Here is a 22,673-nt window from a genome sequence, read left to right as displayed (position 1 = left end):
TCCCCCCTGGGCACACAAAAGACTGGGTGACTTGGAAGGCGATGAACAGACTGCACTCTGGCACCACGAGGTGCAGAGCCAACCTTCAGAAACGGGGCCACAAAGTGGAATCCTCGACATGCGAGTGTGGAGAGGAGCAAACCACTGACCACCTGCTGCAATGCACCCTGAGCCCTGCCACATGCACCATGGAGGACCTTCTTGTAGCAACACCAGAGGCACTCCAAGTGGCCAGATACTGCTCAAAGGACATTTGATCAACTACCAAGCTTGCAAATTTTGTGTTTTGTCTGTTTGTTTTGTTCTGTTAGAAATGTAATACAATTGTCTGGTTGCCCCTGACACGATAAATAAATACCAATAAAGACATATATAAAACTATGATACTGACTTACTATTGTTTAAAGTAGTCAAGTAAGTTAGAAGTTATGTTCTAGTAAAATTCCCATTCAGCCAAACTCCTTTTTCTGGTCTTGCCTTTCATTCTTGTGCCTAAAATAGTCTTCTTCCCCTACCTGGTGCCCTCCAGACATTTTGAACTACAACTCCCATCAGCCAAAACAAGTATGAATAGTGTTCGAAATTATGGGAAATTTCATCTGAAACTTGCATGAAGTTGGGGAAGGTAGATGGGAAGGGTTTACATCCTATGAAAGCTTTTGTGGGTTAAAAGTGGTGTAAATACTCTAATTAATACATGTGCTTGTGAAAGGGCTCATGAACACAAACATTCGGCTATTAACTTCAACCTCTCTCCAGGGCCCATTTCACAGCTTCTCTTTTAATCCCTTTCTAATGAGGATTATCCAGGATTTTTAGAAGCCCCAGCGTGTTCATATAGAGGCTTTTGGGCAGCATATATTTTCAGGACCGACCAACCGTCTTACTACTCAGAAAAATTCAACAATCACAATTGTTGAGCATGTTTATTAAAGACAACATGAATGTATTGTCGAAGGCTTTCATGGCCAGAATCACTGGGTTGTTGTAGGTTTTTGGGCTATATGTCCATGTTCTAGAAGCATTCTCTCCTGAGGTTTTGCCCACATCTATGGCAAGCATCCTCAGAGGTTGTGAGGTCTGTTGGGAACTAGGAAAATCATAGAATCGGAAGAGACCTCATGGGCCATCCAGTCCATTGATTAGGAATAATGGGAATTGCAACCCAAAACCACTTGTGGCGCTGAGGTCGGGGAAAGGTGAACGGACATTTTAACGTTGGGTTTGATCTGGATTGGTTTTTGCCGCCGCATCACATTGTTGGTACCTGTTTAACTTGGTGTCCACAAGGACTCCAAGATCTTTTTCACACGCTGAATCACACTCACTGAAAGAATCACTCACTGAAAGTTTCATAGAATCATAGAATCAAAGAGTTGGAAGAGACCTCATGGGCCATCCAGTCCAACCCCATTCTGCCAAGAAGCAGGAATATTACATTCAAATCACCCCTGACAGATGGCCATCCAGCCTCTGCTTAAAAGCCTCCAAAGAAGGAGCCCCACCACACTCTGGGGCAGAGAGTTCCACTGCTGAACGGCTCTCACAGTCAGGAAGTTCTTCCTCGTGTTCAGATGGAATCTCCTCTCTTGTAGTTTGAAGCCATTGTTCCATTGCGTCCTAGTCTCCAAGGAAGCAGAAAACAAGCTTGCTCCCTCCTCCTCCCTGTGGCTTCCTCTCACATATTTGTACATGGCTATCATCTCTCCTCTCAACCTTCTCTTCTTCAGGCTAAACATGCCCAGCTCCTTAAGCCGCTCCTCATAGGGCTTGTTCTCCAGACCCTTGATCATTTTAGTCGCCCTCCTCTGGACACATTCCAGCTTGTCAATATCTCTCTTGAATTGTGGTGCCCAGAATTGGATACAATATTCCAGGTGTGGTCTAACCAAGGCGGAATAGAGCATGGGGAGCATGACTTCCCTAGATCTAGACACTATGCTCCTCTTGATGCAGGCCAAAATCCCATTGGCTTTTTTTGCCGCCACATCACATTGTTGGCTCATGTTTAACTTGTTGTCCACGAGGACTCCAAGATCTTTTTCACACATCCTGCTCTTGAGCCAGGCATCATCGTCCCCCATTCTGTCTCTTTGCATTTTGTTTTTCCTGCCAAAGTGGAGTATCTTGCATTTGTCACTGTTGAACTTCATTTTGTTAGTTTCGGCCCATCTCTCTAATCTGTCAAGATCCCTTTGAGTCCTGCTCCTGTCCTCTGGAGTATTAGCTATCCCTCCCAATATGGTCCCGTCTGCAAACTTGATGATCCTGCCTTCTAGCCCTTCATCTAAGTCATTAATAACGATGTTGGACAGGACCGGGCCCAGGACGGAACCCTGCGGCACTCCACTTGTCACTTCTTTCGAAGATGAAGAGGAAGCATTGGTGAGCACCCTCTGGGTTAGTCCATTTAATCAATTACAGATCCACCTCACTGTAGTTTTGCCTAGCCCACATTGGACTAGTTTCCTTGCCAGAAGGTCATGGGGCACCTTGTTGAAGGCCTTCCTGAAATCCAGGTACGCTACAGCCACGGCATTCCCCGCATCTACCCAGCTTGTAACTCTATCGAAAAAAGAGATCATATACTGCCCCTCTCTGCCCGCAGGCAACTTGGGGCGGTGCACAGTTGGTACCAAGACCATAAAATACAATTTCAATACTGCAAAAACAATCAGAGAATATACAACCATAACAAAGCCAATTAAAAACACGTATTCATTAGGGTCTCCTTGTTAAAACATTGCACTGGTTGTGCAGGTAAACTCTGTTTTAAAGCCATAGTGTATTCACTCTAGAGCAGGCATGGGCAAACTTGGGCCTTCCCTCCAGGTGCTTTGGACTCCAACTCCCACAATTCCTAACAGCCTACCGGCAGTTGTAGTCCAAAACACCTGGAGGGCCGAAGTTTCCCCATGCCTGCTCTAGAGCATTCTGGTAGCTTTCATTGAATTAATTACCCACCAAATTTTACTAGCTGTAGCTGTCATGCCTATTTCTGGCACACATGCATGCTTGCACTTGTATAATGTTACTGACAAAGCTCAACATTCCCACTGGGGGAGATAATTTTGATCACGCCCTGTGGTAGACTGTGGATTGCAGGAGGTTAAATGTGACTAATTTAATATTTCTTACAACAACCCAGCGATTTCGGCCATGAAAGCCTTCAACGATACACAGAACCTACCTTGTTCGTAACTTGTGGATTGTCTGTATGTAGCCCACCAAAAAATGGTCGCACACATAGCAGAGAGCTTCTTACACTCAAAATGACACATTAAGAAAACTTATGACAGTGAGGACAAGCAAGGAAACAGACAGGCAGAGTAAAAAGAAAGAAAGAAAGAAAGAAAAATCATTTCAATGTATTGTTGAAGGCTTTCATGGCCAGAATCATTGGGCTGTTGTAGGTTTTTCGGGCTATATGGCCATATTCTAGAAGCATTCTTTCCTGACGTTTCGCCTGCATCTATGGCAAGCATCCTCAGAGGTAGTGAGGTCTGTTGGAACTAGGAAAAAGGGTTTATATATCTGTGGAATGACCAGGGTGGGACAAAGGACTCTTGTCTGCTGGAGCTAGGTGTGAATGTTTCAATTGACCACCTTGATTAGCATTTGATGGCCTGGCAGTGCCTAGGGCAATCCTTTGTTGAGAGGTGATTAGATGTCCCAGATTGTTTCCTCTCTGTTGTTTTGCTCTTGTAATTTTAGATTTTTTAATACTGGCAGCCAGATTTTGTTCATTTTCATGGTTTCCTCCTTTCTGTTGAAATTGTCCGCATGCTTCATGTGGATTTCAATGGCTTCTCTGTGTAGTCTGACATGGTGGTTGCAGTGAGAGTGGTCCAGCATTTCTGTGTTCTCGAATAATAATATGCTATATCCAGGTTGGTTCATCAGGCACTCTGCTATGGCTGACTTCTCTGGTTGAAGTAGTCTGCAGTGCCTTTCATGTTCCTTGATAGGTGTTTGGGCTCTGTGTCTCAACAAAATATTTCTCCAGGCACTGCCAGGCTATCAAATGCTAATCAAGGTGGTCAGTTGAAACATTCACGCCTAGCTCCAGCAGACAAGAGTCCTTTGTCCCACCCTGGTCATTCCACAGATATATAAACCCTTTTTCCTAGTTCCAACAGACCTCACAACCTCTGAGGATGCTTGCCATAGATGCAGGTGAAACGTCAGGAGAGAATGCCTCTAGAACATGGCCATATAGCCCGAAAAAACCTACAACACCCCAAAGATCATTTCCTAAACAGCCCTGGACACACAGTCTTAAAGAGACAGCTCCGATTCACTTGCAATTAGCAAGGATCACCAATGATAAATGTGCACGAGAAATGATCCCAATTTATAACTACTGGTAGTTAGGATCCGATTAAGTGTGGATAAATGATGTGGAAGAGAGGCCCTGTGGTCAGGTATGTCCACAAAAGCTTAGCACACATCTAGGGAGAGAGATTTTGGGATTTGTGAGGTAACATATGGAAAACGTAGGCTTCACTGCTTGGGTAAAGCAAGCGCTCCGCTGCTTCCCACGTGGCAGGCACGGTTCCAAAACTTCACCACTTTTGGCAGAAATGAAACTTTTCCTGACGCTCTCTCTTTGATGCCTTTGCTTTGTCTGATGCAACTAACCGAAACAAGTGACTCAATCGTACAATTACAAGGAGAACGGAAAGAGCTCAATCCCCTTAAATGCCATTGTTAAAAGACCACAAGGGAGTAGAATTTGATTTCAGTTGTAGAGAGGAGAGAAAAGAGAGGAGGAGATGAGGGGCTTGCAGGGCTCAAGAAGTCAATTCTGCCCTTTCTCCACAACTCGGTTGAACTCTGAAGTTACCTATGGAAGAACTTATGATAATAATAATAATAAAACTTTATTTATACCCCGCTACCATCTCCCCAAGGGACTTGGTGTGGCTTACATGAGGCCAAGCCCACAGTACATCAATAACAAAAGCAATAACATTGCTATTATTAAAAAACTCTAAAATTAGAACAGCACAACAACAGAGAGGAAACAAACAAGGACACCTAATCACCTCTCAACAAAAGATTGCTCCAGGCACTGCCAGGCAATCAAATGCTAATCAAGATGGTCAGTTGAAACACTCACACCTAACTCCAGCAGACAAGAGTCTTTTGTCCCACCCAGGTCATTCCACAGATATATAAACCCTTTTTCCTACTTCCAACAGACCTCACTACCTCTGAGGATGCTTGCCACAGATGCAGGTGAAATGTCAGGAGAAAATGCCTCTAGAACATGGCCATAAAACCTACAACCACCTATTATGATTATGTTTATTTATACCATGCTTTTTCTCTCCATATGGAGACTCAAAGCAGCTCACAATTAAAAGCACTATAATACAACTTAAAATATACAAATCTTAAAACAGTATTAAACATCGTTAATTTTAAAAACAATCCAAGTTAATGTGTTGTTGAAGGCTTTCATGGCCCAATCACCAGGTTACTGTGAGTTTTCCGGGCTGTACGGCCATGTTCCAGCAGCATTTGATGGCCTGGCAGTACTTGGGGCATTCTTTTGTTGAGAGGTGATTAGATGTGCCTAATATAATCATAATATCCCGTCAGCATATCACACCTTCTCCATGCAGACGCCCTGCTGCTTCCTTGTTCTTCCTTTTTTACCGACATAATCAAACAAGCCTTCTTTTTAAAAAAGATATAGGTAGATAGATATAGATAGATGGATAGATGATCAATGTGCTGAAAGCAGCTCTCTGCTTTTCTCTATTGCACTTCCCCCACCTCTAGCCTTGGAGAAAGGTGGCTAAGAAGTCACATTTGTGATCATGATGATGATGATTACTTCCATGACTAAAATGAGCAAGGGTCTGGAGAACAAGCCCTACCCATGAAATAAAATTGCACTGACACTGCTGGATGTAGTGAATCTTTTTCCAAAAGTGATCCTGCCTGCCTGGAAAATGGACATGTATTTCCTCTTTTTCTGTTTATACTGTGAATGAAGTGAACCCACGTGATTGAAGAAGAGTTTACCTGTACAACCAGTAAAACAATGTCATCAGAAGAAAGCAGGAAGTGAGCTTCCTTTTGCTAGCATGATTCTTGTCTCCTGTCTACGTATTGTAACATACGCAGCTTCATCTGATTTTGGAAGCCAAGCATGGTCTAGTCTAATTGGTACTTAAAAATTCCCAGGTAAAGCCAAGGATCTTCAGGTAAAGCAAGGAGAGAATCTTGCTTGGAACCTTGAAGAGTCCCTTATACTGAATTGGATCAGTAATTAACTCAGTATAACACAGCATCCTATGGTCTTTGACTGTCCTACAGCCCTTGTCTGTACACAGGCAGGTATGTGATGGATTCAGTTGCTTAAAAATTTGGACATGGATTACACCTGCATTTTTGTAGTAACAGAAGAAGAAGAAGAGTTTCCAGAATAGGAAACTCCTGGCCTCAAGTCCCAAATGCACCTTGTTAGAGACTCAGGATTACCTGCACATTGCACCTACCTCCTACACCCTTCACATTTTACCTGTCAAGCTCAGCACTTTTAATTTTGTCCATTACATTTGGCCCGGCCTTTGGTTTTAATTGTGTCACAATGTTATTGTTTATTGTCTTATTGTCTTGCTTGATGTTTTATTATTTGCTTATGAGTTTATTGTGAATTGTATGCTGTGTTGTCGGCGGCCTTGGCCTTTGTAAGCTGCATCGAGTCCTTCGGGAGATTTTGCGGGGTATAAATAAAGTTAATAATAATAATAAGAAGAAGAACTTTATTTTTCTACCCCGTCTCCATCTCCCTGAAGGGACTCGGGGCGGCTTACATGGGGCCCAAGCCTAGGCAGAATACAATTAAAATAAAGCAATAACAATGAAAACAGCATAAAAACAGCATAAAACAACATACCAAAAATAGCTATTTTGGAGGGGGGGGGGGGGAGGAAAACCACTATGTGAACTAGTTAAAGGATAAAGTGACTTAGTAAGGTAGATGACAATGTATAACGGCATAGGAAAAATCATGGAAACAGATAGGATCAGTTAATATAATATAGGACATCAGATTGAATGACAATTCAAGTCATGATACAGGCAATTTGTCATAGGAGTCGTCAGTCGACACCACGATGAAACATCCCCGTCTTTAATTCCTTACGGAATGTGGCTAGGGAGGGTGCCAGCCTAATCTCCCTGGGGAGGGAGTTCCAGAGGCGGGGGGCCACCACTGAGAATGCCCTCTCACTTGTCCCCACCAGTCGCGCCCGAGATGGGGTCGGGAGCGAGAGAAGGGCATCCCCGGAACAGTCCTCACCATCACTTCACTCGGGGGACCCAAATTTACAAACAACTGTCCTGAAACTTCCAGTGAGGGATTCTTTCAGTAAATAATTCAGCATGTGAAAAATATCTTGGAGTCCTTGTGGACAAGTTAAGCATGAGCCAACAATGTCATGTAGTGGCAAAAAAAAAAAAAAAGAAAAGCCAATGGGATTTTGGTCTGCATCAATAGGGGTATGGTGTCTAGATCCAGGGAAGTCATGCTCCCTATACTCTATTCTGCCTTGGGTCAGACCACACCTGGAATCACACTGGGTCCAATTCTGGGCACCACAATTGAAGGGAGATGTTGATTCTAAAATGGAATGTGTCCAGAGGAAGGCGAGTAAAATGATCAAGGGTCTGGAGAACAAGCCCTATCAGGAGTGGCATAAAGGACAGGCATGCTTAGCCTGCGGAAGAGAAGGCTCAGAGGAGACAGGATGAGGGCCTGGGACTGAGGGGGAGGGGAATATGTCATAGGGAGGGGGGCAGGCTTGCTTTCTTCTGCCCTGGAGACTAGGATGCAATGGAACAATGGCTTCAAATGACAGGAAATAAAGGAGATTCCACCTGAACATTAGAACTTCCTAATGGTGAGAGAGAGCTGTTCAGCAGTGGAACTCTCTGCCCCGGAATGTGGTGGAGGCTCCTTCTTTGGAGGCTTTGAAGCAGAGGCTGGATGGCCATCTGTCGGGGATGCGTTGAACGTGATTTTCCTGGTTCTTGGCAGAATGGGGTTGAACTGGATGATGGCCCACCAGGTCTCTTCCAACTCTAGGATTCTAGGAACTAAGAACTTCCTGACTGTGAGAGCTGTTCAGCAGTGGAACTCTCTGCCCCAGGGTGTAATGAAGGCCTCTTCTTTGGAGGCTTTGAAGCAGAGGCTGGATGGCCATCTGTCGGGGGTGCTTTGAACGTGATTTTCCTGCTTCTTGGGTTGGACTGGAAGTTGGAAGAAACCCACCCACTCTAGGATTGTACGATTCTAATGTCAAAGGCTTTCGTGACTAGAATCCCTGGGTTGTTGTGAGTTTTCCGGACTGTACCACCTTGTTCTAGAAACATTCTCTCCTGACGTTTCGCCTGCATCTATGGCAGGTATCCTCTGAGGTTGTGAGGTCTGCTGCAAACCAGGCAAGTGAGGTTTATATACCTGTGGAATGATGTCCAGGGTGGAGGAAAGAACTCTTGTCTGTTGGAGGCAAGTGTGAATGTTGCAGTTGACCATCCTGATTAGCACTGAATAGCCTTGCAGCTACAAAGCCTGGCTGTTTCCTGCCAGGGGGATCCTTTGTTGGGAGGTAGGGTGGGAGAAAGAACTCTTGTCTGTTGGAGGCAAGTGTGAATGTTGCAGTTGGCCATCCTGATTAGCACTGAATAGCCTTGCAGCTACAAAGCCTGGCTGCTTCCTGCCTGGGGGGTGGTGATCCTTTGTTGGTAGGTAGGGTGGGAGAAAGAACTCTTGTCTGTTGGAGGCAAGTGTGAATGTTGCAGTTGGCCATCCTGATTAGCGTTGAATGGCCTTGCAGCTACAAAGCCTGGCTGCTTCCTGCCTGGGGAGCAATCCTTTGTTAGGAGGTAGGGTGGAGGAAAGAACTCTTGTCTGATGGAGGCAAGTGTGAATGTTGCAGTTGGCCATCCTGATTAGCGTTGAATAGCCTTGCAGCTACAAAGCCTGGCTGCTTCCTGCCTGGGAGGGAATCCTTTGTTGGGAGGTAGGGTGGGAGAAAGAACTCTTGTCTGTTGGAGGCAAGTGTGAATGTTGCAGATGGCCATCCTGATTAGCATTGAATAGCCTTGCAGCTACAAATGCGTGGCTGCTTCCTGCCTGGGAGGGAATCCTTTGTTGGGAGGTGGTTAGCTGGCCCTAATTGTTTATTGTCTGAAATTCCCCTGTTTTTGGCATTTCAGGCAGCAACCATCCTGATTAGCACCGAATAACCTTACAACTTCAAAGCCTGGCTGCTTCCTGCCTGGGGAAAAAACTCCTTTATTAAAAGGTGGTTAGCTGGCCCTAATTGTTTATTGTCCGGAATTCCCCTGTTTTTGGCATTTCAGGCAACAACCATCCTGATTAGCACTGAATAGCCTTGCAGCTACAAAGCCTGGCTGCTTCCTGCCTGGGAGGAGGGGGAATCCTTTGTTGGGACGTGGTTAGCTGGCTCTAATTGTTTATTGTCTTGAATTCCCGTGTTTTTTGGCATTTCAGGCAGCAACCAGCCAAGCTTTGAAGCTGCAAGGCCATTCAATGCTTTGAACCCTACTCAGGGGCGAAAAGCGAGGAATAAACTTGGCATTTCAGGCAGCAACCAGCCAAGCTTTGAAGCTGCAAGGCCATTCAATGCTTTGAAGCCCACTCAGGGGAGAAAAGCGAGGAACAGATAGATAAATAATAACAATAATCATCATAATAATGGAAGGGAGGAAGGCCTGGAAGGAAGGAAGGCCTCAGCCTGGGCCTGGGTTCCCCTCCGCGGCCTTCTCCTCCTCCCCGGGCTCACCTCCTTTGGGCATCGCGAGGATGATAATGGCGGCGTCGGCTCCGGCAGCAGAAGAGTCCTTCCCCCTCTCACAACTCCCTGGGCTGGAAGAGCGACCCGGAAGCGGAAACCGGGGACTCTTCCTCTTCCCTCCATTGGGCACGAGGGCGCGCGCCTAAGGACCCCTCTTAGAGATCCAGGTGTCCACTTCACTGCCTGATTAGAAGTGTGAGGAAATGGCTTCACATTTTGTGTGTGTTTGTGTGTCTTAAGGGACACAGTTAGGATATATATATATATATATATATCCCGAGTCTTAAAATATAACATAATATATTTAAGGTATTATATATATATATATATATATATATAATATATATATTCCTAACTAAATTATATATATATATATATATATATATATATATGTGTGTGTGTGTGTGTGTGTGTGTGTGTGTGTATTATATATATATATATATATATATATTCCTAACTAAATTATTATATATTTAATTAAATATATTACATATATATTTAATAAATATATACTAACTAAAATATTTAATTAAATATGATATATATATATATATATAATTATATTTCTAACTAAAATATTATATATATATATATTTAATTAAATATTATATATTTATATTTGATATATATATTCCTAACTAAAATATTAAATATATATCTTTAATTGAATATATATTAAATATTTTATATATATATATATATATATATATATATATATATATCTAACTAAAATATTAAATATATATATTTAATTAAAGATATTATATATATATATATAGGTATCAGCCATTGGTTGAGGTTCTGGGTTTGGGCCTGCCACTTTTGGACTCTCGCTTGCTGAGGTGTTTCAGCGAGTGTCTCTGTAGATCTTGGAAAACTATGTCTGGATTTAAGTCGTTGATGTGCTGGCTGATACCCAAACAAGGGATGAGCTGGAGATGTCTCTGCCTAAAATATTAACTCTCTCTATATATATTTAATTAAATATTATATATATATATATTTAAATATATATATATATATATATATATATATATATATATATATATATATAATATTCCTAACTAAAATATCATATATATATATTGGTATCAGCCATTGGTTGAGGTTCTGGGTTTGGGCCTGCCACTTTTGGACTCTCGCTTGCTGAGGTGTTCCAGCAAGTGTCTCTGTAGATCTTGGAAAACTATATCTAGATTTAAGTCGTTGACGAGCTGCCTGATACCCAAACAAGGGATGAGCTGGAGATGTCACTGCCTTGGTCCTTTCACTATTGGCTGCTACTTCCCGGCGGATGTCAGGTGGTGCAATACCAGCCAAGCAGTGTAATTTCTCCAGTGGTGTGGGGCGCAGGCACCCTGTGATGATGCGGCATGTCTCATTCAGAGCCACATCCACTGCTTTAGCATGGTGAGATGTGTTCCACACTGGGCATGCGTACTCAGCAGCGGAGTAGCACAGAGCAAGGGCAGATGTCTTCACTGTATCTGGTTGTGATCCCCAGGTTGTGCCAGTCAGCTTTCGTATATTGTTTCTAGCACCCACTTTTTGCTTGATGTTCAGGCAGTGCTTCTTCTAAGTCAGAGCACGGTCCAGAGTGACTCCCAAGTATTTGGGTGTGCTGCAATGCTCCAGTGGGATTCCTTCCCAGGTAATGATCCTCGGAGCTCGGAATACTTGTCTGTTCTTGAGATGAAAGGCACATGTCTGTGTTTTAGATGGGTTGGGGATCAGCTGGTTTTCCCTGTAATAGGCAGTTAGAGCACCTAGAGCTTCAGAGAGCTTCTGTTCAACCATCTCAATGCTCCCTGCTTGAGCAGTAATGGCACGATCATCAGCATAGATGAAACTCTCTGTCCCTTCTGGCAGTGGCTGGTCATTTGTGTAGATGTTGAACATGGATGGAGCAAGCACGCTCCCCTGAGGCAGGCCGTTCTTCTGTTTCCGCCCTGTGCTTCTCTGGCCCTGGAACTCAACAAAAAAGCTCCTGTTCTGTAGCAGGTTTCCAGTATATTAAATATTATATATATATATCCCTAACTAAAATATTAAATATATATATTTAATTTTATGTTGTTGTTCATTCGTTCAGTCGTCTCCGACTCTTCGTGACCTCATGGACCAGCCCACACCAGAGCTCCCTGTCGGCCGTCACCACCCCCAGCTCTTTCAAGGTCAGTCCAGTCACGTCAAGGATGCCATCCATCCATCTTGCCCTTGGTCGGCCCCTCTTCCTTTTGCCTTCCACTTTCCCCAGCATCATTCCCTTCTCTAGGCTTTCCTTTCTTCTCATGATGTGGCCAAAGGACTTCAGCTTTGTCTCTAGTCTCCTTCCCTCCAATGAGCAGCCGGGCTTTCTTTCCTGGAGGATGGACTGGTTGGATCATCTCGCAGTCCAAGGCACTCTCAGCACTTTCCTCCAACACCACAGCTCAAAAGCATCGATCTCCCTTCGCTCAGCCTTCCCGAAGGTCCAGCTCTCACATCCGTAGGTGACTACAGGGAAGACCATGGCTTGGACTAGGCAATGGATCTTGGTTGCCAGTGTGATGTGTATATATATATATATATATATATTCCTGACTAAAATAGTATATATATGTATGTATGTATGTATATATATATATATATATATATTCCTAACTAGAATATTATATATATGTGTGTGTGTGTGTTCCTAACTGTGTCCTTTAAGACACACACACACACACAAATGTGAAGACACTTACTCACATTTCGAATCAGGCAGTGAAGTAGACACCTCGATCTTTAAGAGGGGGGCCTTAAATTTCCCAAAGGCATCGACGCGGACAGGTGACGTTGCGGGAGAAGGCCCCCCTCTTCTTGAGTGACGTCACTGCGAGGCGACGTTGGGAAATCAGAAAAGGCGGAAGTGTGCGAGGAAGAGCTGAGTCCCAGGTGAGATCTTTGGCCTGTGTGTTGTTAGTGTTTGTAGGCTTTTTAAGGGAGAAAGGCAGGGAGTTTCAGAAAAATCTCTATTTCTGCTTCATTGACTCTTCTAAAGCCTTTGACTGTGTGGATCATAATAAATGGTGGCAAGTTCTTGGTGGGATGGGCATCCCAAGCCCCCTTCCCTCTCTCCTGAGGAATCTGGACAAGGACCAAGGAGCAACAGTCAGAACTGACCACGGAACAGGAGACGGGTTCAAGATTGGGAAAGGCGTCCGGCAAGGCTGCATCCTCTCACCCAACCTTTTTAACTCGTATGCAGAACACATCATGCGAGGATGTGCGGGGCTGGATGAATGCAAAGCTGGGGTGGAAATGGCTGGAAGAAACATTAACAACCTCAGATATGCAGATGACACCACTCTGATGGCCGAAAGCGAGGAGGAGCTGAGGAGCCTTCTAATCAAGGTGAAAGAAGAAAGCGCAAAAGCCGGGTTGCAGATAAACATCAAAAAAACCAAGATCATGGCAACAAGAATGATTGAAAACTGGGAAATAGAGGGAGAAACCGTGGAGGCCGTGACAGGGTTTGTATTTCTAGGGGCAAAGATGACTACAGATGCAGGCTGTGGCCAGGAAATCAGGAGACGCTTCCTTCTTGGGAGGAGAGCAATGTCCAGTCTCGATAAAATAGTCAAGAGTAGAGACATCAGACTGGCAACCAAGATCCATTGCCTAGTCCAAGCCATGGTCTTCCCTGTAGTCACCTATGGATGTGAGAGCTGGACCTTAGGGAAGGCTGAGCGAAGGAAGATCGATGCTTTTGAGCTGTGGTGTTGGAGGAAGGTTCTGAGAGTGCCTTGGACTGCGAGAAGATCCAACCAGTCCATCCTCCAGGAAATAAAGCCCGGCTGCTCACTTGAGGAAAGGAGACGAGAGACAAAGTGGAAGTCCTTTGGCCACATCATGAGGAGACAGCAAAGCCTAGAGAAGGGAATGATGCTGGGGAAGGTGGAAGGCAAAAGGAAGAGGGGCCGACCAAGGGCAAGATGGATGGATGGCATCCTTGAAGTGACTGGACTGACCTTGAAGGAGCTGGGGGTGGTGACGGCCGACAGGGAGCTCTGGCGTGGGCTGGCCCATGAGGATACGAAGAGTCAGAGACGACTGAACGAATGAACAACAACAACAACCTCCTCTATCTTTTTCATGCCCAGCATTATTTTTTAACTTAATTGCAATGGCCCAGCCATAGTTTTAAATGTGTCTTGTGTTATTGTTCAATGTTTATGCTAATTGTGTATGAGATTTATTTTAATTGCTTTGTATTAGTAGTTGTATTTTGCTTCGTATTGTGGTTGTTATTGCTTGTATTGTTGTATTGTGGGCTCGGCCTCATGTAAGCCGCACCGAGTCCCTTGGGAGATGGTAGCGGGGTATAAATAAAGTTTTATTATATTATTATTATTATTACATACAATATATGATATTATTAGCATATCAGTTTTGTTGTTGTTGTTCAGTCGTTTCCGACTCTTTGTGACTTCATGGACCAGCCCACGCTAGAGCTCCCTGTCGGCCGTCACCACCCCCAGCTCCTTCAAGGTCAGTCCAGTCACTTCAAGGATGCCATCCATCCACCTTGCCCTTGGTCGGCCCCTCTTCCTTTTACCTTCCACTTTCCCCAGCATCATTCCCTTCTCTAGGCTTTGCTGTCTCCTCATGATGTGGCCAAAGGACTTCAACTTTGTCTCTAGTCTCCTTCCCTCCAAAGAGCAGCCGGGCTTACTTTCCTGGAGGATGGACTGGTTGGATCTTATCATGATCCAAGGCACTCTCAGAACTTTCCTCCAACACCATAGTTCAAAAGCATCTCTCTTCCGTCGCTCAGCCTTCCCTAAGGTTCAGCTCTCACATCCGTAGGTGACTACAGGGAATACCATGGCTTTGACTAGGCGGATTTTTTGTTGCCAGTGTGTTGTCTCTACTCTTCACTCTTTTATTGAGATGGGTCCTTGCTCTCCTCCCAAAAAGGAAGCATCTTCTGATTTTCTGGCTGCAGTCTCCATCTGCACTCATCTTTGCACCTATAAATACAAAGTCTGTCATGGCCTCCACATTTTCTCCCTCTGTTTCCCAGTTGTCAATCATTCTTGTTGCCATCATCTTGGTTTTTTTGATGTTTAGCTGCAACCCAGGTTTTGCGCTTTCTTCTTTCACCTTGATTAGAAGGCTCCTCAGCTCCTCCTCGCTTTCGGCCATCAAAGTGGTGTCATCCGCATATCCACATAAGGTTGTTAATGTTTCTTCCAGCGATTTTAACCCCAGCCTTGCATGCGGATGACACCACTTTGATGGCCGAAAGCGAGGAGGAGCTGAGGAGCTTCCTAATCAAGGTGAAAGAAGAAAGCGCAAAACACATCATGCGACATGGATTGCATGTCGCATGATGTGTTCTGCATACAAGTTGAATAGATTGGGTGGGAGGATACAACCCTGCCGTACGCCTTTCCCAATCTGGAACCAGTCTCCTGTTCCATGGTCAGTTCTGACTGGTGCTCCTTGGTCCTTGTACAGATTCCTCAGGAGAGAGGGAAGGGGGCTTGGGATGCCCATCCCACCCAGAACTTGCCACCATTTATGATGATCCACACAGTCAAAGGCTTTAGAAGAGTCAATGAAGCAGAAATAGATGTTTTTCTGAAACTCCCTGCCTTTCTCCATTATCCAGCATCCGGATATTGGCAATTTGGTCTCTCGTTCTTCTAATATCAGTTTTATATATTACTATATTGTAATATACCATTATATTGTAATATTATTAGTAATATTATATGTCATATAAAATATATAATTATAACATAGTATTATTTATTATTTATTTATTTATTTTAAACTTTTTTATCCCGTTCTTCTCTAACGTCCATGAAGGGACTCAGAATGGCTCACAGCAAGGATTCAATGCTAACAATAAAACCATTTAAAACATGACACATAAACAATAGGTTAAAATTACAAATAAGATAAAGTACATATAAAACCAATTTGCCAAGATAAAACAACATCCAACTCAGTCCACACATTGTGGTCAATAATTTACCTGTCTCAGCCATTACTCTTTCCACAGCCATGATTTTACTAGCTTCCTAAAAATCTGGAGGGAGGGGGCAGATCTAACTTCATTTGGGAGAGATTTCCATAGCTGGGGGGTCACCACAGAGAAGGCCCTGTCTCTCATCCCCACCAGACACGACTGCGAAGGTGGCGGGACTGAGAGCAGGACCTCCCTGGAAGATCTTAATGCCCTTGATGGTTTACAGGGGAGAATACGTTTGGAAATATTATTATATTGTATGACATTATAATAGAGTGTGTGTGTGTGTGTGTGTGTGTGTGTATATATATATATATATATATATATTATATATATATATCGTATGTATATTCTATTCTGTTACATTATTAGTAAAGCACAAGAGACAAGATGGAACTGTATTCTGCCCCCCCCCCCCCCCTTCACTCTGGACCAGAGAAGCAGTTGGTGCTGGGGGGCAGAGCTCCCAAGCAATGACATAGGCAGGAGACAAGTCAGAACTCTCTTTCAATCTCTTTTCCTGTCCTCCAACATTCCGTTTTCCATTCTTGCATTCGGAGTAGAGCAACTGCTTTGGGAGACAGTGATCCTCATAAACTTTGGCGAGCTCTCTGTTTTATTGCCGTTTTTGTTTCCTTTGTCAGATCCCAAGGAGATGCCCAAAGTGAAGAGAAGCAGAAAACCTCCTCCAGATGGTTGGGAATTAATTGAGCCCACCTTAGATGAACTGGATCAAAAAATGAGAGAAGGTGAGCAGTCGCGCAGAGTGTGCATTTGGTTGTGACCATGAAACTCAAGCCTCAGTATAAGAGATACCTATAGATTGTTTAGTTGCAGGTTTCAAGCTTAAGTTGCTATATTTTCAATATTTTCAGTTGAGGTGGGATACCGTAACTAGGGTGGGTCACCCACGTACCATAAATAGGCAAAGTCTACATGCAGTTCCCAGAAACTGTTTTTGGGGCCTTCAACACTTCTAGACCCCAGAAATCCCAATTTTTGCTCAGCTAAATGTCAGTTGCATCCTTTGGTGGTTTTGGAAGGCGCCAATATGTGTAGCTCCCAGAAGATTCAGGGGGGAAAGTGTAAGGACGCCACCAGTTGTAGGGACGTTACTGATTTGTCAGAGTCTCCTACAATTTGTAATGGATCTACAAATTTGATAACACAGCCACTAGCCTGTAATATTTTGTTTGTCTTCCTTCGATATGTAGCATGACTTGACTCGAAAGTATACGAAACAGAGGCTTGGATTTAAGAGAACTGTAATAAGTTTATTGAAGTATAGAAACTTAATGGTTTCAATGTTTCTTAACTCCTAGAGGCGCATTCCTTTAGTGGTTACATCTATAACCTTTCATAAAACAACTCTTAAGAGGGCTGTTCTTTCCACTAGACTGGTTTTAAACTTATTTCCTTCAAAATGTGTTTATTTCCTTAACGGATCACTCCAGGCACTAGCCTACTCTTTCCCTCTGTTATTTCTGTTACAGTAAAGATTCTTACTGGGGTTCTCTTCCCCTTTTTACTCAAACTCTAACTACTAATCTAAATAAGTCAACTTGACCTATCTAAACCACACAGGTTAAAAGCCTAAACCTTCCTGATTATCAACACAGTAGAACCAGCTTTCCCTGTGGTTCACTGACCACAGACTGCCTATTTAAAATGCCTGCTCTTGCCAAGTGGCAGTTGGCTCCTCCCCTTTTACCATGGCAACCCATCTCAGGGGGGCTACCGTCCCCCCAGTTAAGCTATTTTAAATACTTACCCCTTTAAACACCTACCTATAATTATACATGACTGTAGGTTAAAATTCACACTTAACCACAGAAAGGCCTGCCACAATTCCTCAAGATTAGAAGTGGCAAGACTTTCAGTTCCAACTATTAGCAAAGGTTATTTGTAAACTTCAGTATGGGAAGCAGTATCACCAGTTAGGAAACACCTGAAGAGTGCTGTTGCTTTTATGTTCTACTTGTGGGCTTCTGAATATTATTATTAGTAGTAGTAGTAGATGTTCAATGTATTGTTGAAGGCTTTCATGGCAGGAATCACTAGGTTCTTGTGGTTTTTTTCGGGCTAGAGGGCCATGTTCTAGAGGCATTTCTCCTGACGTTTCGCCATTGTCCTAATTCCAACAGACCTCACTACCTCTGAGGATGCTTGCCATAGATGCAGGCGAAACGTCAGGAGAAATGCCTCTAGAACATAGCCCTATAGCCCGAAAAAAACCACAAGAACCTAGTAGTAGATGTATTTATATGCTACCTTTTCTCTCTTAAAAGAGACTTGGGGCCTTTCCACACAGCCTTTCCACCCAGAATATCAAGGCAGAAAATCCCACAATATCTGCTTTGAACTGGGTTATCTGAGACCATACTGCCATATATTCCAGTTCAAAGCAAATAATGTGGGATTTTATTCAGCTGAGTGGAAGGGGCCTGAGGCCCCTGCTACACTGTCCTTATATCCCAGGATTACATTTCTAACAGAACAAAACAAACAAACAAATAAAAAAAACAACACAAATTTTGCAAACTTGGTAGTTGATGAAATGTCCTTTGACCAGTATCTGTCCCCTTGGAGTGCCTCTGGTGTTGCCGCAAGAAGGTCCTCCCTTGTGCATGTGGCAGGGCTCAGGTTGCATTGCAGCAGGTGGTCAGTGGTTTGCTCTTCTCCACACTCGCATGTTGTGGATTCCACTTTGTGGCCCCATTTCCGAAGGTTGGCTCTGCATCTCGTGGTGCCAGAGCGCAGTCTGTTCAGCGCCTTCCAAGTCGCCCCGTCTTCTGTGTGCCCAGGGGGGGAGTCTCTCATCTGGTATCACCCATGGATTGAGGTGCTGGGTTTGGACCTGCCACTTTTGGACTCTCGCTTGCTGAGGTGTTCCAGCTAGTGTCTCTGTAGATCTTAGAAAACTATTTCTGGATTTAAGTCGTTGACGTGCTGGCTGATACCCAAACAGGGGATGAGCTGGAGATGTCTCTGCCTTGGTCCTTTCACTATTGGCTGTCACTTCCCGGCGGATGTCAGGTGGTGCGATACCGGCTAGACAGTGTAATTTCTCCAGTGGTGTAGGGCGCAGACACCCCGTGATAATGCGGCTTTGTAATGTTTTGATCTGATCCAGAATACTTTTTACGTGAACTTTGATGACTGGACACATTGTTGGTTCATTCTACTTCCAAGAATATGTTACTGTAAGAATGAAATACCAGTTGACATTTGCCTGTTACTGTTCAGAGTATTGTAGAGTTCTTCCTTCTATGTGATAAGATGGCATAATGCAGATGTAATCAACTGGACTGAATTGGAAATATAACATCCTTCTGCTTCTTTTTTCCCCCTCTCAGCTGAAACCGAACCCCATGAAGGGAAGAGGAAAGTGGAGTCCCTCTGGCCCATCTTCAGAATCCACCATCAGAAAACACGCTACATTTTCGATCTCTTCTATAAGAGGAAGGCCATCAGTAGAGGTGAGGCGAGCGCCCTTTTGATTTCTTAGTGAAAAGAACATGCATATATTTGAAATGGCCGGTGCAGATGTCATATGTCTTGCCTACCTAGCTCTACGTGTTAGCAAGAAAAAGGATATATTATGAGTTCTGTTTTTTTCCATCTCTGTCCTGCATAGAATTGTATGAGTATTGCATCAGAGAAGGATACGCAGACAAAAACTTAATTGCCAAGTGGAAGAAACAAGGTTACGAAAACCTCTGCTGCTTACGCTGCATCCAAACGAGAGATACCAACTTCGGGACCAACTGCATCTGCAGAGTACCCAAAGGCAAGCTGGAAGTGGTAAGAACGCATTCTTTTCTTATGTCAGTTGTTGTTGTTGTTCATTCGTTCAGTCGTCTCCGACTCTTCGTGACCTCATGGACCAGCCCACGCCAGAGCTCCCTGTCGGCCGTTACCACCCCCAGCTCCCTCAAGGTCAGTCCAGTCACTTCAAGGATGCCATCCATCCATCTTGCCCTTGGTCGGCCCCTCTTCCTTTTGCCTTCCACTTTCCCCAGCATCATTCCCTTCTCTAGGCTTTGCTGTCTCCTCATGATGTGGCATTCAAAGGACTTCCGCTTTCCCTCTAGTCTCCTTCCCTCCAGTGAGCAGCCGGGCTTTCTTTCCTGGAGGATGGACTGGTTGGATCTTCTCACAGTCCAAGGCACTCTCAGAACTTTCCTCCAGCACCACAGTTCAAAAGCATCTCTCTTCCTTGGCTCAGCCTTCCCGAAGGTCCAGCTCTCACATCCGTAGGTGACGACAGGGAAGACCATGGCTTGGACTAGGCAATGGATCTTTGTTGCCAGTCTGATGTCTCTACTCTTTACGATTTTATCGAGACTGGACATTGCTCGAAAAACAAGGAGGCGATAGGGCCTCTTCGAGGAGAAGATGACAGGGGGTAGGGAAAAAGCAGAACTACTTAATGCCTTCTTTGCCTCGGTCTTCTCACAAAAAGAAGGTCATCTTCAACCTCAGCAAACTGGTTTTTTGGAATTTTGTCATATCTCACTCAAGCGTAGTGCAGTTAAAACTCATGGAAGTCAGCAGTAAACAAATTCTTGCACTCATTTCTTGCAGGACCCTAACAGCACAGACCCACCTATATCCAACTGGTAGTCCCATTTATTGAATCGAATCAATAGATTCCAAGATTAGCAATCGCCTTTTCGGTCTATTGAAAAAATAAATAAGACTTGTACTGTTTCAGTGAAGAAATCTGCCCTTGCGCTGTGCTACTCTGCTGCTGAGTATGCACGCCCAGTGTGGAACACATCTCACCACACTAAAACAGTGGATGTGGCTCTTAATGAGACAAGCCACATTATCACGGGGTGTCGGCACCCTACACCACTGGAGAAATCACTCTGTTTAGCTGACATCCGCCGGGAAGTAGCAGCCAACAGTGAAAGGACCAAGGCAGAGACATCTCCAGCTCATACCCTTGTTTGGGTATCAGCCAGCACGTCAACAACTTAAATCAAGAAATAGTTTTCTAAGATCTACAGAGACACTCACTGGAACACCTCAGCAAGCAAGAGTCCAAAAGTGGCAGGCTCAAACTCAGAGCCTCAATCAGTGGCTGATACCAAAAGAGAGACTCCCCAATGGGCACACAGAGAACTGGGCGACTTGGAAGGCGCTGAACAGACTGCGCTCTGGCACCACAAGATGCAGAGCCAACCTCAAGAAATGGGGCCACAAAGTGGAATCCACGACATGCAAGTGTAGAGAAGAGCAAACCACTGACCACCTGCTGCAATGCACCCTGAGCCCTGCCACATGCACAGTGGAGGATCTTCTTGTGGCAACACCAGAGGCACTCCAAGGGGACAGAGACTGGTCAAAGGACATTTAATCCACTACCAAACTCACAAATTTTGTATTTTGTCTGTTTGTTTGCTTCTGTTAGAAATGTAATATAATTGACTGCCCTGACACGATACATAAATACTGTTTTGTTCCCTTGTCACTCCACAGGGGCGAATAATTGAGTGCACTCACTGTGGCTGCAGGGGCTGCTCTGGATGAAGCCGCTTGGAAAGGAGTCCCACCCTTCTGAGAGAAGTTCCCCCATGGCTGCCTCGACACCCGGGACTGTGCGGAGGAGCTACAACCCTTCCTTTTGTAACTATTTTGCTCTGAATGGATCTCCTCGGCACTCTGTGCTGCATTCGTCTGAATTGTAAATGCAAGTAGCGTGTTTTGTCTTTCCTGTGTACGCATTTTATTTTAAAATAAAGCCGTGTTTGTTTCTCCTTGCACGGTTCTGTGCTGCTGTGGTTATTTTTCACGCCATCAGTTTCAGAAGGAACTCATTAAGCAGATCTTTAGCTATATAAATAAAGATGTAATGTGCGTTTGTGGGATTAACATAACTCAAAAACCACTGGATGAATTGACACCAAATTTGGACACAAGACACCTAACAACCCAAGAAATGATCATCAAGAAAAAAAATTGATTTTGTCATTTGGGAGTTGTAGTTGCCAACTTCCTCTTGGCAAGTTTCTCTCTTTCACCCTCCATTCGTGCATATGCAAATTCTGCAGCACTGCTGGTCACAGCTGACCTCCAGCTGGAGTGCTCAAGGGCCAGGGCTTCCCAGTTCTCGGTGTCTATGCCAGAGTTTTTAAGGTTGGCTTTGAACCCATCTTTAAATCTCTTTTCCTGCCTTTCCATTCTTGAATTGAGAGTAGGGCAACTGTTTTGGGAGACGGTGGTCGAGCATCCAGACAACGTGGCTGGTCCAGCGAGTTGATGGTGGAGGACCATCACTTCAATGCTGGTGGTCTTTGCTTCTTCCAGCACACTGACGTTTGTCCACTTGTATTCCCAAGAGATTTGCAGGATTTTCTGGAGGCAGCGCTGATGGAATCATTCCAGGAGTTGCATGTGACGTCTGTAGACAGTCTACGCTTTGCAGGTGTATAGCAGGGCTGGGAGGACAATAGCTTTATAAACAAGCCCCTTGGTCTCCCTACGGATGTCCTGGTCCTCAAACACTCTCCATTCAGAAAAATGCTGTACTCACAGAGCTCAGGTGGTATTGTATTTCGGTGTCAATGTTGATGTCTGTAGACAGTCTACATTTCGCAGGTGTAGAGCAAGGTTGGGAGGACAATACCTTTATAAACAAGTCCCTTTGTCTCCCTACGGATGTCTCAGTCCTCAAACACTCTCTGCTTCATTCGGAAAAATGCTGCACTTGCAGAGTTCAGGCGGTGTTGCATTTCGGTGTCAATGTTGATGTCTGTAAACAGTCCACGTCTCGCATGCATATAGCAGAGTTGGGAGGACAATAGCTTTATAAACAAGCTCCT

General features: G+C 44.3%; 2 protein-coding genes across 2 annotated transcripts in view; one reads left to right on the top strand and one right to left on the bottom strand.

Moving 5' to 3' along the window:
* Positions 1-9,934, bottom strand: part of LOC137098012 (28 kDa heat- and acid-stable phosphoprotein) — a 28,485-nt gene extending 18,551 nt beyond the window's left edge. Inside the window, exon 1 of the mRNA XM_067473685.1 lies at positions 9,828-9,934. Coding sequence (XP_067329786.1) covers positions 9,828-9,840 — 13 coding nt within the window. The 5' untranslated portion in view covers positions 9,841-9,934. The remainder of the gene's footprint in view (positions 1-9,827) is intronic.
* A 2,719-nt stretch (positions 9,935-12,653) lies between these two features.
* Positions 12,654-21,614, top strand: LOC132780011 (protein BUD31 homolog). Its single transcript, XM_067473421.1, has 5 exons — positions 12,654-12,758; positions 16,488-16,592; positions 19,200-19,322; positions 19,481-19,647; positions 21,331-21,614. The coding sequence occupies exons 2-5, from the start codon at positions 16,499-16,501 to the stop codon at positions 21,379-21,381; spliced, it is 435 nt and encodes a 144-aa protein (XP_067329522.1). The 5' UTR covers positions 12,654-12,758; positions 16,488-16,498; the 3' UTR covers positions 21,382-21,614.
* Positions 21,615-22,673: the final 1,059 nt, after the last annotated feature.

The sequence above is a fragment of the Anolis sagrei genome, chromosome X (assembly GCF_037176765.1).
Source record: "Anolis sagrei isolate rAnoSag1 chromosome X, rAnoSag1.mat, whole genome shotgun sequence".
Classification (NCBI taxonomy): Eukaryota; Metazoa; Chordata; class Lepidosauria; order Squamata; family Dactyloidae; genus Anolis; species Anolis sagrei.
This window is presented reverse-complemented; position numbering and strand designations above follow the sequence as displayed.

Excerpts from the sequence above, each read along its gene's own strand:
- LOC132780011 (XM_067473421.1), top strand. The coding sequence starts at position 16,499 with ATGCCCAAAGTGAAGAGAAGCAGAAAACCTCCTCCAGATGGTTGGGAA. Across the intron at positions 19,323-19,480 it reads GAGGAAGGCCATCAGTAGAG|AATTGTATGAGTATTGCATC; the intron begins GTGAGGCGAGCG and ends TGTCCTGCATAG. Across the intron at positions 19,648-21,330 it reads CCAAAGGCAAGCTGGAAGTG|GGGCGAATAATTGAGTGCAC; the intron begins GTAAGAACGCAT and ends GTCACTCCACAG.